General features: G+C 35.2%; 2 protein-coding genes across 7 annotated transcripts; one reads left to right on the top strand and one right to left on the bottom strand.

Annotated features, from left to right (window-relative positions):
- The first annotated feature begins 3,037 nt into the window (after positions 1-3,037).
- On the top strand, positions 3,038-15,755 carry LOC107850232 (disease resistance protein Roq1-like). 6 transcript variants are annotated; one of them, XR_007048434.1, is made up of 10 exons: positions 3,041-8,066; positions 8,735-9,777; positions 9,883-10,163; positions 10,403-11,819; positions 11,909-12,682; positions 12,760-12,883; positions 12,979-13,062; positions 13,157-13,246; positions 14,377-14,459; positions 15,309-15,755. XR_007048434.1 is itself a non-coding variant. In XM_047401162.1 (4 exons), the coding sequence occupies exons 1-4, from the start codon at positions 7,925-7,927 to the stop codon at positions 10,462-10,464; spliced, it is 1,455 nt and encodes a 484-aa protein (XP_047257118.1). In that variant the 5' UTR covers positions 3,040-7,924; the 3' UTR covers positions 10,465-10,598. The 6 variants fall into 6 exon arrangements, 1 of the variants encoding a protein (XP_047257118.1); XR_007048435.1 differs by having other exon boundaries at positions 3,038-8,066; positions 8,731-9,777; positions 13,157-14,459; XR_007048431.1 differs by lacking the exon at positions 14,377-14,459.
- On the bottom strand, positions 13,717-14,368 carry LOC107850233. The gene has a single exon (XM_016694635.2). It carries the CDS (start codon positions 14,335-14,337, stop codon positions 13,990-13,992), a length of 348 nt encoding a protein of 115 aa, XP_016550121.2. The 5' UTR covers positions 14,338-14,368; the 3' UTR covers positions 13,717-13,989.
- Positions 15,756-16,953: the final 1,198 nt, after the last annotated feature.

Below are 16,953 nucleotides of genomic sequence, written 5' to 3'. Positions count from 1 at the left end.
GCCACGTTTCTTTGAGGAAAATAACGATTAAATAAAATAAAATATGATTTTTGTTAGAGAGAATGGAGAGAGTCTTATTTCTTCTTGAGAGATGAGAGATCATCAGATTGAAAATACAATGAACAAAACTCCTTTATTTATAGGGAAAAATACTCCTAGTTTCTGACTAAAAAGTCAGATACTTCAAATCCTGATAGATATCAACTAGATCTTGATAGACATTCATTATAATGTAAATACATTTATAACACTCCCCTTGAATGTCTAGATAGATAATGTGCCTCGTTAAAACCTTACTAGAAAAAGTCCAGTAGGAAAAAAAATCTAGTGAAGGAAAAAGAGTAATCTCTAACAAAACGCATATCGGCTGCCTCATTAAAAACCTTACAAGGAAAACCCAGTGAGACAAAATCTCGTAAGGAAAAAAGTGTACATCACGTATTAACTCTCCCTAATGAGAACATCCTTGAACCTCCTTTGCATCCCGAACTTGTGCACTATCTTCTTGAAAGTTGCAATTGGAGGAGACTTGATGAAAAAATCAGTCATATTGTCACTTGAATGAATATGTTGAACGTTGATATCACCCTTCTTTTATAGCTCATGTATGTAGAAAAGCTTTGATGAAGTGTGCTTCGTTCTATCTCCTTTTGTGAATCCTCCATTAAGATGTGCTATGCATGATGCATAAAAAAAAAAGAGTACAACATGTATTAACTCCCCCTAATGAGAACATCCTTGAACCTTTGCATCCCGAACTTGTGCACCATCTTCTTGAAAGTTGCAATTGGAGGAGACTTGGTGAAATAATCAGCCATATTGTCACTTGAACGAATATGTTGAACGTTGATATCACCATTCTTTTGTAGCTCATGTATGTAGAAAAGTTTTGATGAAGTGTGCTTCGTTCTATCTCCTTTTATGAATCCTTCATTAAGATGTGCTATGCATGATGCATTATCTCCGTATAAAATTGTGGATAGATTGTCATATTTCACACCACATTTTTCTCGAATGAGATGTATCATGGACCTCAACCATACACATTCTCGGCTTACTTCATGAATAGCTATTATCTCAGCATGATTCGATGAAGTGGCTACGATAGACTGCTTTGTATATCTCCAAGATATTGCAGTACCACCACATATGAACACATAGCCTATTTGAGACCGAGATTTATGTAGGTCAGATAAGTACCCAAACTCAGCATGACCAATAAGATCGGGACTGCAAACTTGCTAACAAATTAACTAAAAAAAAGCTATATCAGGCCTTGTAGTATTTGCAAGATACATTTATGCATCAATCGCACTAAGATATGGTACTTCATAACCAAGGAGTTCCTCATTCTTTTCTTAAGGTCGGAATGGATACTTATTCAATTTTTGCATGTTTCTCATTTTGCTTTTGAAAACTCTCCAAGAGTTTCAACGATACTCAAATCATCAAATTATATCTTATGAGGATAATAAAAAGTTTCCCAGAAACTTTGTATGCTTCAGACATTTTGAATCCTTTAGGGATTTTCATATGGATTTTTGTCAAGTAAAAATATCCAACATGTCAAGTGTGACATCTTCAAGTGTGTGGACTGCAAATCAAATAGGTTTTACGCTTACCAAAATGCATTCTGTCAAGTCACTTGATAAATGTTTCTACGTCAGCATGCTTAAATTAACGTAGAATTCAGATCCTCATAATCTTTTACAACATTGCGCCAATATTGTATCAAAGATATCGTCGACGATTTCTTATTTTGTATCGGTTCACAATGCGACATAACATTTTGAGATCTCATCACTTCATTATTTTCATGTACCTAAACCTCTCATAAGGTTTCATGAAGTGTTATGTCGTAGGCTCTTCAAGAGCACATTGTCTTCTTATCATGATTATTTGATCCTTATCCTTGTCAAGGATTATTTCATTTGGAACCGATTGGTCTATCATGCTTTGCGCATGCATAGACTTTATCCTTTAAGGACACAAAATAGGAGCACTTGCAGCTTAATATGATATACTTTCGGCATTTGACTTGAATTATCTTTTGAATGAAGATCCGATGATAATTCCTAACATATTTCATAGCTGTATATAATCTCCCCCTTATGTTAGGAAAACTAACATTCATCCTCCTTTGATGAATCCATCTTTGTGCATCATGGTATATTCATTAATCATATATCGCACATCAAAACTATTAGATGGAATAGTTGGTTCTTGAACTTGAACCAATTGAGAGGGAAGAAACAATCATAATTTATAGGCCTAATGCATACAAGTTCTATTGTATGCAATATATCATATTTTAGACCAACATATGAAGCTTTGTTCTCATTAACAATGGTTTAGCTATTTATCGAAGGCATTCAATGCCAAACCATTATTATCAAGATGAATTGTCTTGATTACACAATCTGAAAATTATGTTCTTAACTCAATTTTATTGAGCAAACAACTTTATGAATGTCAAATTGCAGGCTGACAATAAATGTACATGTGATCATCTTATATCGATGCATCTTAATCGATCACATGACTGGTGAACGGGCCCATATTCACCATTTATACTTTTCAGATTTTGAGGGATCCAATTTCAAAATTAGTTGGTCCAACCAACTTATGATAAGAACAAGCAAGTTCATGAAGAATTTTCTAATTCTTTAATATATGTTGAATACTCAGTATGCACATCTTCGAGATGTCGCAATCGTTCATGTCAATTTATAAACTTTTTTTCTAGTAAACTCCAAGTTTACCATGACATGTACTTTTTTCTTTAGTAAATTTCAGATTTACTGTTATATGAATAAATTTCAAATTTACTACTTTAGAATTAGATCTCGAAATAACTCTTCTCAGTTATTCTGCCTCATTCGGAGGTGAGTAGTGATACTATCACAATCAAGTGCACGTTTGCATTTCTCATTCTCCGGAAATGAAATATAATCGTGTCTTAAGCCTATCAAATTATGATAGCTTATAACCTCTTTTAAGATTTTGCTACTTCAAGAGCAAATCGAGGCATACATATGATGTAGAGAATTTTTCTCTAACATATCTCATATAAGCGTATGAAAATATCATCACTTTTGATGATCATTATCATATTGTCCCTCCACGCATATATTCGTGCATTCAATCACTTGTCTTCTTTGAGACATATTATGTACTGATACCACATACACTTCAAGAATGAAGTAAGTTAGTCATATTTCAGACTTATCATATATTGCTACCACATTCACATCATGGAATGGAGTATATTCAATGGGTCGGATTTCATGATTTTCACCAAACACCCATTATTTTGCCGTAGCCATTATAATACCATCAATATAGTGTATTGAGATTCAAAATCAATATCTTATCCATATAAAGGTGTTTTAGACTCCCAATGGGACTTTAAACCCAACATCTTATCATTATGATGTATCGAGACTCTAACTCAATAATTTGAATCCATCATTTTATCCTTAATCAACAATACAATAAGTTCAAATTTCTAATACTGTAAAGTATAATATAAATTGTCACTCCCCCTTTTCATTCAAAAAGAATAATTTTACGGTTTGAAAGGGTTTTCATTATTAAAGTGACAAAAGACTGAAAATTTATTTTGAAAAAGGATTATTTACATTTTTATTTAGAGTCGCCACTTGACATAATCCGGTGTGCCAAGTCACCTTTGAAAGATCCTTTTCAAAATAGTTTGACTCTAAAAACTGATCTGCAAAAAGAGATTCCGGTTAAGGAATTTTGTTGACCGGAGAAGGTGTTAGGCACCCCTCGGTCCCGAGGTTCGACCACGGTCGCTTGGTGGAACGTATTGACTAATTTGACATTATGAATATATAAACCATACAAAATCACACAAAACAATCAATCAAACAAACAAACAAAACAAATCCAAAATTATAGTGTCCAGTCCGATTATTACAATCTCGAAATAGAAAATGCGAAATTATAAACCTACTCTATTCTATGTCAATTCTAAACTACACTCCATTGCTTTCTCCATCCGACATTCCGGGCCTTGATTGTGCGTCGTCTTCAAGTACAAGATACTTCGGGGCATTCCCCGAATAAATCAATACAAATCACTCAAGGCATTACCCAGCCAAATGAATACATAATTAGTGCAGAAAAATCAAACTATTCAACAAAATTTCAAACATTCACGGAATTTCCAACATTCAACCAAAGTCACAAATTCTAAACTTTGCCTACACAACCTATGTTTGTCTAAACCAATCGACGTATCATGTACTACTAAGTTCAATTAATGTTCATTTCAAGTCAAACAACCAATGAATCAAACTAACCAAAGTTCACCAATTATGTCAAGTTTTCAATTCTCACCCCCAAATTAATTTTAATTCTCAAACGAAATATTTCACCGTGCAATCTATAATCAAGGAAACCAACCACGAATCAAAATAAATCACTATTCATCATCAACAAGGATCAAGCGACACATGATATTCAATCTAACACACCAAATATAATAAACGATGAGATAAAAAAAAAGAAAAAGAGTAGAATTGAACCTCAATTTAAAGCTTTCTCAATTCGATGTATTATTTCGATTAAATCCGGTAGAGTCCGCGCCGATGAACCTCGAATCGAACCTCAACCAACCAACCCGAGCTCGATATACCTTTTTACTCTGCTTCGCCAACCCGAATTAGAATCGAGAAAGCAACATGAAACTAGTACTAAAATCCATACACCTTTTTTGCTGTTTCTCTCATTTTCCGACGGACCTCGCTGGAATCAGGCAGAATTGGGTCGAGCTCGATCCTTTGGGGTTCGTCTGATCACTGTTGTAGCGTCACCGGAGCTCCGGCGAGCTTAACAGTGGCGATGCTATTTTTCTCCTCCCTGAATCCTCTCCCGTTCGATCTCCCTCCTCTCTCTTCGTTCAATCTCTCAGTTACTAGCTTCCACTCCCATTTTTTCTCCGTTTCAGCGTGTGGGTGTGTGAAATGGTGTTGTTGTATGTGTGTGCTGATTCTCCCTATGTGCGTGTATTCTCCCTGAGAAGAAAAAGAATTTCAGTGCAATGTGTGCATATATCGTGTATTTGCTGTGAACATGAAAAAAAAATGGAGGTTCCCCAGATGCGTGTGTCCTCACTGTATATGCGTTTTGTGTGTGTGAAAATTGATGGGGAGTCGTGAATATTCCCAGTGGATCCGTGTATTTTGCGGAGAAGAAGATGGTGTATATCTATGGTGTGGGCTCCCCTTCAAGTTGTTGTGATGTATTTCTTTCTCCTCTTATCTTTGTATTTTTTTTTATGAAAAATAAAATGTGAGGGAAATTGGGTGGGGTGACGTGGATAATGAGGTGGGTAGGGGTAGTTAGGTTGTTAGGATGATTAAAATAAGGTAAAATTTGTTAGGAATTTTGTTAAGGATTGTTATTTTTATATTTTTATGGGGTATAATTACATGGGTTAGGATACGTGGTAAGGTAAATTAAAACGAATAAAATTAAATTTAAAAGGAATAAAATTAGGTATCTACCTAAATCTCTGATTTAAAAATATAAGGAAAAATGGACAAGACAGGAAACTTGTTTTGTCGATTTTGGGACCAAAGCATATTCTAGATAAAAGTTTACAGTGTAGAACCATATGTTCAATGGTCAAATTTAAATAGGAGAATAATTCCTTACCGTAATATTCGATAGTATATCTCCGTGATTAACATGTTTAAATACATGGCTGTCACTAAGTCTAATGCAATTCATTATATTGATGAGTATGTAGGTTCCTCATAAATATAGGCAATAAAGTTAATGTGAAAATACCTACCTTTGGCAGAAAACATTATATTATTTTACCTCATAAAAGATTGAGACCACTTTGGGGAGGTGTGAACCAAACATACCATCGCCGAAACTCAATATCATTGTCTAAACTCAAACAAAAAAAAAAAATTAGAGACTCGTGTTGATAATATGTTATAAAATAAAAAGAACAAGAGCAAGAGTAGAGAGAATGGAGAAAGTGATTCTTATTTCTTCTCTCTTGGGGGATGAGAGATCATCAGATTGAGAATACAATAAACAAATTTATAGGAAAAAATACTCCTAATTTCTGATTAAAAGTCAGATGCTTCAAATCCTTATAGATATCAACTAGATCACATTCACTCTATAATGTAAATATATTTATAACAATTTTGAATTTAAATGACCACTTTCTTAATTAACTCCAAATTGCTATTACTAGAGAAATAACAAACTCAATTTTCACTCTGAAAAAAAAAAAAACACAGAAAGATAGCACGGTAAATTTTTTCATGTTTAAGATTTTATAATTTAATTGAACAAAAAAGTGAGTCAACTAATTTGGATAAAGGTGTGGAAAGTAATACAAACCTATACTTTGATTTTGCAAAAGAGATGGACAACAAACTTGCTCATAATCAAATGTGATCACCTTATCATAATTAAAATTAATATATCTTTTAAATTTCACTTTTACCATTAGAAAAATAAATTATCGCCACACAAATATTTAAGAATAGTTTAGGCCAAAATGTCAAAAGTCCTTAATTTGGTGTCACATAACCTTAACCCATGTTGATTATCATCAAACATTTGTCAGAGATTTATTTTACTAAACTAATTTTAGGTTTAACTCACTATTTTGAATAAGTACGTCCTACTTGGCAAATCGTGTGAGACACACTCGTCTTACATGTCAAATTGCGATGAGATTTGCCACGTATCATGCATGTGTCTGCTTGTTTGACTTTGTTTTTGTTTAAGTTTCTACTTGTGCACACCTGAAGTTAGAGGGCGCAGATATCACCCGAAGCCAAGTTAAAGAAAAGTCATGTGTTATGCCATAGAATGGGAAAAGCTTAAATTTCTGCCCCAATTTCATGGTATTGTAAGCTTAAAGATATTACTCTCAATCAAGCTCTTTATTTGTTTTCTTCCTTGTTCTTTACTCCTTAAAAGGTGAAATTTTATGACTTGAAATAGGAAGATTCCTATAAGGACTATGAATAGCGAAAAAGGTGAAGTCTTTACTCTTTAAGCACAACAACCAAATATGTGAGCTATCGATAAATGTAACTCACTAAATCTAACCTAACTCGTCCATGTACCAACTTTTTAGATTTTTATGCAGTAAGAGTAGTAAAGTTGACACTCCTAACATGGTTTTATGTATTAATGTTGTATATTTTGTCGCAACTAAGTAAGACGTTAGCGTTTAAAATTGGAAAATAAGAAGCACCCAAAGGTGTGGCCCAGTGGTCAATGAAGTGGTTGAGAAGCATAAGGTCTCAGTGTTCAAATTCCAGCTGACAAAACGCTAGGTGATTTCTTCCAATCTGTCGTAGCCTTGGTGGATTGAGTTACCTGGTAGCCTTGATGGACAGAGTTACCTAATTATGACTTGAAATATGAAAGATGGTAACAAGTTCCCCGTAGAGACTAGGAATAGTGAAAAAAGTGAAGTCTTGCTCTTTATTAAGCACAAGAGCGACACAATTATGTGAGTTTTCTCACCATAAAATCAAAGCTGAGAAATTGCCTGTTAGTCTTTTAGCAATATTCTTCAACAATGTCTACACTTCTTCTTCCAAAATCTGCAAATATGATGTCTTTTTGAGTTTTAGAAGTGAAGATACACGTAGAACCTTTGTGAGTCGTCTCTATAATGCTCTGGAACAAAGAGGAATCCACACTTTCAAAGATGATGAGCGGTTGGTTAGAGGAAAATCAATTTCTACTGAACTTTTAAAAGCCATAGAAGATGCCAGATTCTCAATCGTGATATTTTCAAAAAGCTATGCATCCTCAAAATGGTGCTTAGAGGAGCCTGCACACATCATAAATTGCAAAAATGAATTGGAGCAGATTGTGATTACAGTCTTCTATGATGTGAGTCCATCAGATGTTCGCCACCAAAATCCACCTTTCGCTGAGTCATTTTTCCAACACGAGAACTGCAAAGATGATATGGAGAAGGTTCAGAGATGGATGGATGCATTTGTGGAGGCAGGGAAAATATCAGGGTATCATTTACAAAATTTCAAGTAAGCGTCTTTTTTTTTCTCGGTTCAAAGATGTTGTTGTTGTGGTTCTAGTTATCAAGATGAAAAAGGATCAAAATTTAGAGACGTATATAGTACAGTTTACTTATAATTATAACTTACATTAATGGATAGATTGCGAGTATGTGCTTGTTTGATGATGTAAATAGATTTGCGAAAGCATCTAGTAGCCTTGAACTATGACCAAATTTGCTACGACATACTTCAACTTCACGATTGTTCTATTGCCCCTGAACACAATTTTAGCGTATTTTTGTCAACCTTTTTAGCTAACATGGCACCTTTTATCAACCTTTTTAGCTGACATGACTCCTTTGATGGGGGCTCCATTTTATGTAATAATAGTGTCTGTCCAACACAAAAGGGTGACAAAAATAAGCTAAAATTGAGTTCAGGAGTGACAGGAACCTGTGAAGTTGGAGTGTAACGTAGCAACTTTGGCCATAGTTCGGGAGGGTACTGGGTGCTTATCTCACGCTTATCTCAATTGATTTTAAAAATGTTAAATGTTATCCATAATAGTTGATTTAAACTAGTTTTGTTACATTATTATATGTTTGTATTAGACTTTAGTCTATGACAACTCTTTCTTTTAGTTTCGAGTTAATTTCCTCTGAGATTCTTTTCACTGTGACATATGGATGAGGCAGATTGCATCAAGAAGCTAGTTGATGACATGTTTCCTAAGTTGCTTCAAGTTATTCCACCTTACCCTGAAAGCTTAGTGGGTATGAAATCGCAAGTTGAGAAAGTAACTTCATTGTTAGATATGGGATCAAATGATGTTCGCTCTATTGGTATTTGGGGTGTAGGTGGCATAGGCAAGATAGAGATTGCAAGTGTTCTGTATCAAAGATATCGTCAGCGATTTCAAGCAGATTGTTTTCTTGGTGATGTTGGAGCATTGCATCAGAAAAATGGACTAACATGGCTAGCACAAGTTGTCATTTGCAAGCTCTTTGGCGAAAAAATTACTCTAACTAGTGAACATGAAGGGGTTATTATTTTAAAGAATAGGCTTCGCTGGAAGAAAGTTTTGTTCATTCTCGATGATGTAAACCACCAAGAACAGTTGGAGTATTTAGTTGGAGGACGCGAGTGGTTTGGTATGGGTAGCAGAATAATTTTAACAGCAAGAGACAAGCACCTGTTAATCAGTCATGTTGGGGATAACGTGTATGAAGTCCAACTATTACCAGAGGATGAAGCTTTTAGAGAAAAATCACCAAAAAAAGATTTTATGGTACTTTCAAGACAAGTAGTGGAGTATGCTGGTGGACTCCCTTTAGCTTTGAAAGTTTTGGGTTCTTCTCTTCGTGGACGAAACAAAGAGCAATGGGCAGCAGTATTTGATAGATTGAAGAAGATCCCTCATGATGACATTCTAGGAAAACTAAAGATTGGTCTTGATGGGTTGAAGGAAGACGAGATGAGGATGTTTCTAGATATCGCATGCTTGTACAATCGTAGACCAAGACACGATGTAGAATGGATATTTAAGAGTTGTGGTATTCACTTGATAGGAATAAACCGTCTCATCGAAAAATCTCTCTTATCCACCAGAGATGCCTCCAGTTTCTGTATGCATAATTTGATAAGAGAAATGGGTGAAAATGTGTCAAGGGAAAGACAGTATGCAAGTAGCAGAATATGGCTTAATGAGGAGGTTCATGACCTTTTTGCTGGAAAGTTGGTAAGTGTATATTAACAAAACATCAATAACTTATGATGTATTCTGATGAGTCTGCTTCGTTTTATTAATTCCATGAAAAATAGATTTATGCTTCCTTCTTTACAGAAAACAAAAAAGGTGGAAAGCCTACGCATCCCAAAAGGTTATCGTTTTGAAGAGGATCATGTAAATCATAGCAAGGTATTCAAGAGGATGCAAAGCTTACAGGTGTTGATGATAAAACTATTTGCCCAGAAAGCATTGTCACTTATCTTCCTTCTAGCCTGCGGTGAATTGAATGGCCGGACTATCCTTCAAGTTCATCACCGGAGAGGTTTGAACCATCACATCTTGTTGGCCTTAGATTATCTAGAAGTTGACTTGTTGAACTTCGGCCAATATCAAAGGTTTAGTCATTTCCTTAATTCTCTCTCCAAAACAACTTAATTCTCAAGTTTTTATATCCGCATTTACACAATTATGCTTCCATGAGCATTTAGAAGACGAAACTTTTCCATCAAGTATGTAACAACCTTCTCTTCCAAATAGAATCACATCTTTCTATTAGGAGTACTATTTAAGCTTATTGGTGTTTCATAGAAACATTATGTTAATGTGTATATTTTATTTTTTTTCATGAAAACAGAAATTGAGCAACCTGAAGCATTTGGATCTCAGGGAGAGCCCTGGGTTAACAAAAACCCCTAATTTTTGTGATATGTCAAACTTGGAGACGTTAGATTTAAGGGGTTGTTCGAATTTGGAAGAGGTCCATCCCTCTCTTGGATATTTCAAAATGCTTACTTCTTTGATCTTGTTTGATTGTGTCAAACTCGAGAAGCTTCCAAAATTTGTTACCATGGAATCTCTCAAGTCTTTCGACCTTTTGAGATGCACAGGTTTAAAAGAATTTCCAGAAATCTGTGGAGATATCGGGCGCTTATTAGGACTGACCGTGGGATCCCCCGGATAAGAAGCTTACACCCGTCTCTTACCGGCTTTAGAGATTTGACATTGATAGGTTGTGAAGTTCTTGAGAATATTCCGGAAGCTTTTCAAAGTCTTGAATATCTCCATATTTTTAAATTGCAATAAACTTGCCACGCTGCCAAACAGCCTCTTTGAATTACAACAACTAGAGTATTTAAAATATCAAATTGTTCAGATTGGTAGTGCTCCCAGTATCTCTTGGAGTTCAAAAGAAGCTCAGTTATCTAGAAATAAATAAATGTGAGAAGTTAAAGAAGCTTCCAAGATCTATTCAGATGGAATCCCTTGAACATCTCAGGATATATGATTGCCCAAAATTATCCAGAAGTCAACGGAGACATGTATCGCTTGAAAGAACTGTCTCTGAATTCCACTGGGGTTAGAGAACTGCCTTCATCCATTGGGAATCTAAGCGGGCTCAGATATCTCTATCTAGAAGTTTGTGAAGATCTTGTAAGTCTACCAAACAACCTAGGTAATTTGCAGGAGTTAGATACACTTAAGCTCAAGGGGTGAAAAAAGCTAGAAAAGCTTCCGAAAAACATTGGAGATCTGCAAGAGTTACAGAAACTCGATGCAAGAGAAACTGCAATCTCCCAGCTACCTCCCTCTATCACCAAGCTTGGCAAACTGTGGACGCTAGACATCTCGCCTGGTTTACAACAAACTTCTGTTTTCTGTCAATCATCAGTTTTATCCTACGTGAATGCAGTTGATCTCAGTAATCGCAATATTTTGAGTGGACTTCCCGAGGATTTAGGATCTTTGCAGTCCTTGAGATACTTGCATGTTAGTGGAAGTAATATTTCTTGTTTACCGGAAAGTATCAAAGAACTCTTACACCTTGAGTATCTGTACGTAGAATTTTGTCAGAATCTTAGTGAACTGCCTGGAGAGCTACCCCCAAATTTAATGCAGATTATCATTTAGCCTTGAAGAGCATCACTGATCTAGTAATTAAGTGTCTTAAGCTGTGTATGATCTGAATACCACGGTGTGGTCATGAAAAATCAGAAAGCGAACAAGTGAATGTGATGAAGTTGCTACGACATTTTCTCAGAACATGTATCCAGGTTTTTATCTATACGGTCCACACACATATATATGAACGTTGAATAATTTTGTCAAATTGATTTCTAGTAATAATGATTTTTTATTGCAGTGCGACTTCCAGCAAAGGGCTTATTTTCTCATTTCTTTTCCTGAAGTCAGAATGCCAGAGTTGTTTGGTTATCAGTTTATAAATCAAGAAAAGATCTCGATTAATCTGAATCCGTCTTGGTATACCGATAAATTCATGGTTTTTTCACTATGTTATAACCGTCCTGATGTATTTGAAGTGAGATTAGTAGCTAAATTAGTCTGCAATTCTGACCCCGAAAGAAAACATTCCTTGAACTATGACATCCCTGATTATTGGTTTGAGTCTCCTGTCAAGTATTGCATCTACAAACCATTTGAAACGTTGTGGCATGCTTCTGGTGATAAAGGAAGGGAAGAACCCGAATGATTACTACCTTTTTGAGGTATTTGAAGTGTACGCAAAGGAACTATGCTATGGAATTCGTCTGGAATATGAGAATACAGATAGGAAATGGAGAAGGAAGCAACGAGCAACGACAAGTCCCAAACTCTTTCCAGTTCCGCGAAAAGATACTGCAGTAACAACTGAAAGTGGCTGCTCTATGGTACTTGAGCCTTCTCCTACTAGTTCACAGGCGTCTGCTAAGCCTGACATTGCAGTTCAGAAGGAACAGAATGTCGAGCTGATCAGAGAATGTGGTAGCTCGTCAAGCAAAATGGACGATGCTTCAAAAAAGAGAAAGAGGAAGATATCAGGGACAGATGAGAACAGCTTGCATGACTTTGATGGATCTTGAGAGATGTAACCTCTTAGTTCGCTGGCAAAAACGGTTACCTAAAGTAGAAAATCAAGGTTAGCTTTAATTATGTCTTGAGAATTTTCATGTTCATGCGTATTTTGGCACTTAATTTCACGTTCCTTGGTTGTAGACAGCATCGATAAAATTGTATTGTAAGAACAAAGAATCACAATTACTGCAACATCAAAGCAAACAAGTAAACGCTTGATTCTTTGAGAGATAGAATGGATCAATGGTAAACTGAAAAACAAATGGTAAAACATACTGTCAAATCCTTTTTAGCCTTTATCTCTTCACTGACTGCAGGTAAAGGCTTTCGAGTCACATAATGAACTTTTGGCATTTCCAGGAACATGGCAAAAAGGAGGAAACTGAAAGGTTGTTTCAATAGGTACACACCAAATTTCACCTCGACTCTGCAGTGAAAATGATGGTAAGTTTTTTTGCATTAGAGTATCGTGAAAATATTGGAAAAGCAAGAGAAGATAATGCAATCAACTAAACATAACATTCGCGGTGTTTTTCAGGACACGACTTAGGTGAAAGATAAAGAAAATCAGCTACATTTGCCCTCTTACAAGCCCCCGCTTGAGGGAGTATGCTCACTTTCTCAAATGGTATTTCGCAAGGTTTCATTATACTCCCAATCGAATTTTGTTACTGATTTCCTGTTCTTACTAATAATGAACTTGAGCCTACAAGTTACAAGATTGCAGATATATAATGGTGATGGTGACATTTCTTTTCGTACTCAGATTGGTAAACTGAGACGATTTTAATCTGGAGACATGGAATCATACGTAATGGTGAAATTTTACCTTATTGGCGAGGACTCGATCCTCACCTTGTAATCTTCTCCCCTCCCCCACCCTTTTTTAAGCACAATTACATCTAGGGAAATCATAAACTTCATACACAATAGGGGGATATGATAGATTTTTTTTTAAAAAAAAAAGACTAAAGAATAATTGATATTGCTATAATCATTTTTTCTTTTGCTTTTGTGCCAGCTCAAGATCTAAAGGAGTCCCACATAGGCACTCTTTTTCACAAGAGGACCGAGAATTAATGGTTTCATGCCGTCATCTGAACCTAGTACTTTCAATATGCATAGATTTGTGTGAAAATTTATTTATAAATCGCAACAAATATTAAATATGAATCTATAACTTTAAAAAGACAACACGCTATATGCTAAAAACTTTAAAGTTAAACCTAAAAAGCTTAAATTCTGAATACGCCTCCGCTTAGACCAAAAGCCACCAAAATCATACAACTAACTGAAGAACTGCACTTATTGCCCAAAAAAAGTACTACTATCAACTACTAACATAAAATCCTGAATACGCTCCTCTGTCTATCACACAATAGTAGTAACAGAATCGCCTTGAGAAACCGGAGTCTCGGGATTAACAACACCAATATTACCACCACCACCATTACGATTTTCACCATCGTTCTTGTTACTATTAGGAAGCTTGAAAAACAGGTAAAAATGAGAGCCATCTTTTACACCATACTCCGTAAGGGGAACTTCATCACCATTCAACATAATCGAATCACCTCCGATATCCAACATGAGAATCAAACGATTCTCCGGTAGCTTTTCTTGTTTGCTTATTTCTCTCTTCAAATCCGCAACAGTTGTTTTTTCGCTTACTTGAATGTGAAACAATGTCCCTGTTAATATTTCTATCACTAAATTCATTTTGTTGCAATGTGTGTTTAACAATGTGTTCATGCACAGAGATAAAAAGATTTCAAAGAGGTTGCATTGTTGAAGGAGTTTGTTACATTTGTATTGCCTAAGAAATAGGTAGTTTGTGAAAGGTGGGAGTTGCTAATTCAAAATCCTAAGCATATATAATATTTATAGTATCTGTTTAATTTATAGTCCTATTATAATTATCTTTTCAAGTAAGTCACTATAAATATATTATACTCCCAATTTATATGGCATAGTTAGAATTTAAAGTGTCAGACATTTTAAGTTTGACCGTGAACTTTGCCATGCAATCTTCAAGTTTTTAAACAAAAAATATATGCTTGGAAACTTGCAAAAAATAATGGTCAAGGATAAATTTGTTTCAATCATGAAATTAGAAAGATGCAACATAAGTTGAGATGGGGGAGTAGTAATTGCTAATTACCAATTTAAATAGGTCAATAGTTACTTGTTTGGGTGGTTGTATTTGTTATCTATTGTATTGTATTGCTACTGTAAATTCAACATTTATTTTGATTGTTATTTAAATTTTACTGTATCGTATCATTTAATTTATTGTTATAAAATGCGGAAAAATGTCATTTTATATAGCGGCCAATTTGGTGTAGTCACGTCGTGTCGTTAGCATATTTTTCTTCCTCATTTTGCCTTTTATTTGTTATTTAATAATTCTGTTATATATATCATTTATCCTACTTTTTTTGGTACAATATATAAACGTCTCATTTAACTTGGCTTCAGATCACATCGATGCCCTCCAACTTTGGGTGAGTGCATGTACACAATATAAAGTTGAAAAAGTAGACACATATGCATCCTATATGGTATCCTGATGAGTGGCAAATTTACCACTCGTTGACATCCAAATTCATACACTACTATGGCTAAAATTGTGTACATGAGCCTAATTCTCCATTGGAATATACTAATTTCCAGTTTTTGTGATCTTGCAGGTCCTATGATGAAAATGAATGGAAATCAAGTTGAAAGGAAAGGAAAATAGGCAAAAAGAAATAAAAGCTAGAGAATAGGAGGCCCTCAATTACTGTGATCGCGGTCCTCAGAGTCACGATTGCAGCCAATCAACCATGAATCAGAAGACCCTCAGGTACCGCGATCACGATAAGATGCTACACGATCGTGGTGTAGCAGGAATCCTCCAAGGGGAAGAATTATAAATCCGCATGGCTGAATCTAATATTTAAAAGCTCAAACCCTTGCAAAATAGGAGGATCTTCCAACTAATTTTTAGTTTGTATTGAGAGAAACCCTTCAAATTGTGAAAAGAAACAATTGTTATTAAATCTCCAAGAGATAGTTTTTTAGTTGTAATGAGATTAGAGATTTGGGATTATTCTTGCTTTATTTTCAATGGATGCAGTGGATGTCAATTTGGGTAATTCTCTTTTCTCCAATTTCATGAGTAGCTAAATAATTATCTTGGGGTTATGCTTGATTAAGGTGTTAAAGTGTATGGGTGTTGATTGTTAGTCCTAATTATTAGACATTGATGTTGGGTTTTGCTATTACTCTTTGATTAAATTGATAATTATGGGTGAAATCCCCAATTGATTTGGATCCAACATCATCCCTGAAAGAGGGATGTGGGTGATGAGTAGTAGAGAACACTTATTTGATACGAGTTATTTCCTTAGTATTATCTTAGAAATAAGGATGTTATGTGTTGTAGCTAGATTGATTGGCATCATCCTAGAAATAGGAATATTTTGTTGAGGTTTTGGATTGATAAAATTGGCACACTCATGAGGTATTCGAAAGAATCCATGAGTGCAACTTGGTGTGTTGTTGAAAGGCTCACATTAAGAGCTAAATCTAGCCTACCCAAACCTTTGACTAAGAAATGGACCAACCCTCAGTCACCCATGCATGTATGACCCCTAGGATAAGTATAACCCCAAGACGCTCTCTTATTGGATTTTAATCTACAATTGTTGCTCTCAAATATGTAATTAGTTAATTTTGTTCAAACTAAATTTTCGATCATATCCCCCAATTTAATTTATGTTTTGGTTTAAGTCTACATTGCGGGTCAATGCTTAGTAACTTTCAACATACATTGAACTCGAAGACTAAATTACACTCCTCGTGGATACGATTCCAACCTAAGTTAGGTTATTATATTGACAATGATCGCTTACATCAAAATAATAGTGTAAGTGAGAGTTATTAAAAATGACGTTGTTGTCAGGGAGTGAAAATTAGTTTTCACTTCTTTGGTATTGTTAGTAACTTTGGGTTTACCCGTAGTGTTACACTTTAGTTGTTGTTTTGGGTCTTTTGATTAGGTTACTACTATTGCATACAAATAGCCACGAGTTAAGAAGGGATCAATAACAACTCATCATATATATGAATGTGCGGAGATCATGATTCATCCTGGTAATGAGGAGTATGTTAATGCCATCCGTATTTCACCTACCACGGAAAACGTAGAATTTTATGTCACAAGTGTGATGCTCCACTTGCTCCATATCATCACTATCTCCATATGAAAGGATTGTTTGGGGGTCAATCACATGAAGATGTCAATTCCCATTTAAAGAACTTTATTAAAGTATGCTCTCCATTTGATGTCGC

This window comes from Capsicum annuum, chromosome 12 (genome assembly GCF_002878395.1).
Source record: "Capsicum annuum cultivar UCD-10X-F1 chromosome 12, UCD10Xv1.1, whole genome shotgun sequence".
Classification (NCBI taxonomy): domain Eukaryota; kingdom Viridiplantae; phylum Streptophyta; class Magnoliopsida; order Solanales; family Solanaceae; genus Capsicum; species Capsicum annuum.
Note: the sequence above shows the minus strand (reverse complement) of the source record. Positions and strands in the feature narration are given on the sequence as shown.

Excerpts from the sequence above, each read along its gene's own strand:
- LOC107850232 (XM_047401162.1), top strand. The coding sequence starts at position 7,925 with ATGTTCGCCACCAAAATCCACCTTTCGCTGAGTCATTTTTCCAACACG. Across the intron at positions 8,067-8,734 it reads TATCATTTACAAAATTTCAA|ATTGCATCAAGAAGCTAGTT; the intron begins GTAAGCGTCTTT and ends TGGATGAGGCAG. Across the intron at positions 10,091-10,402 it reads TCAAGTTCATCACCGGAGAG|AAATTGAGCAACCTGAAGCA; the intron begins GTTTGAACCATC and ends TCATGAAAACAG.
- LOC107850233 (XM_016694635.2), bottom strand. The coding sequence starts at position 14,337 with ATGAATTTAGTGATAGAAATATTAACAGGGACATTGTTTCACATTCAA.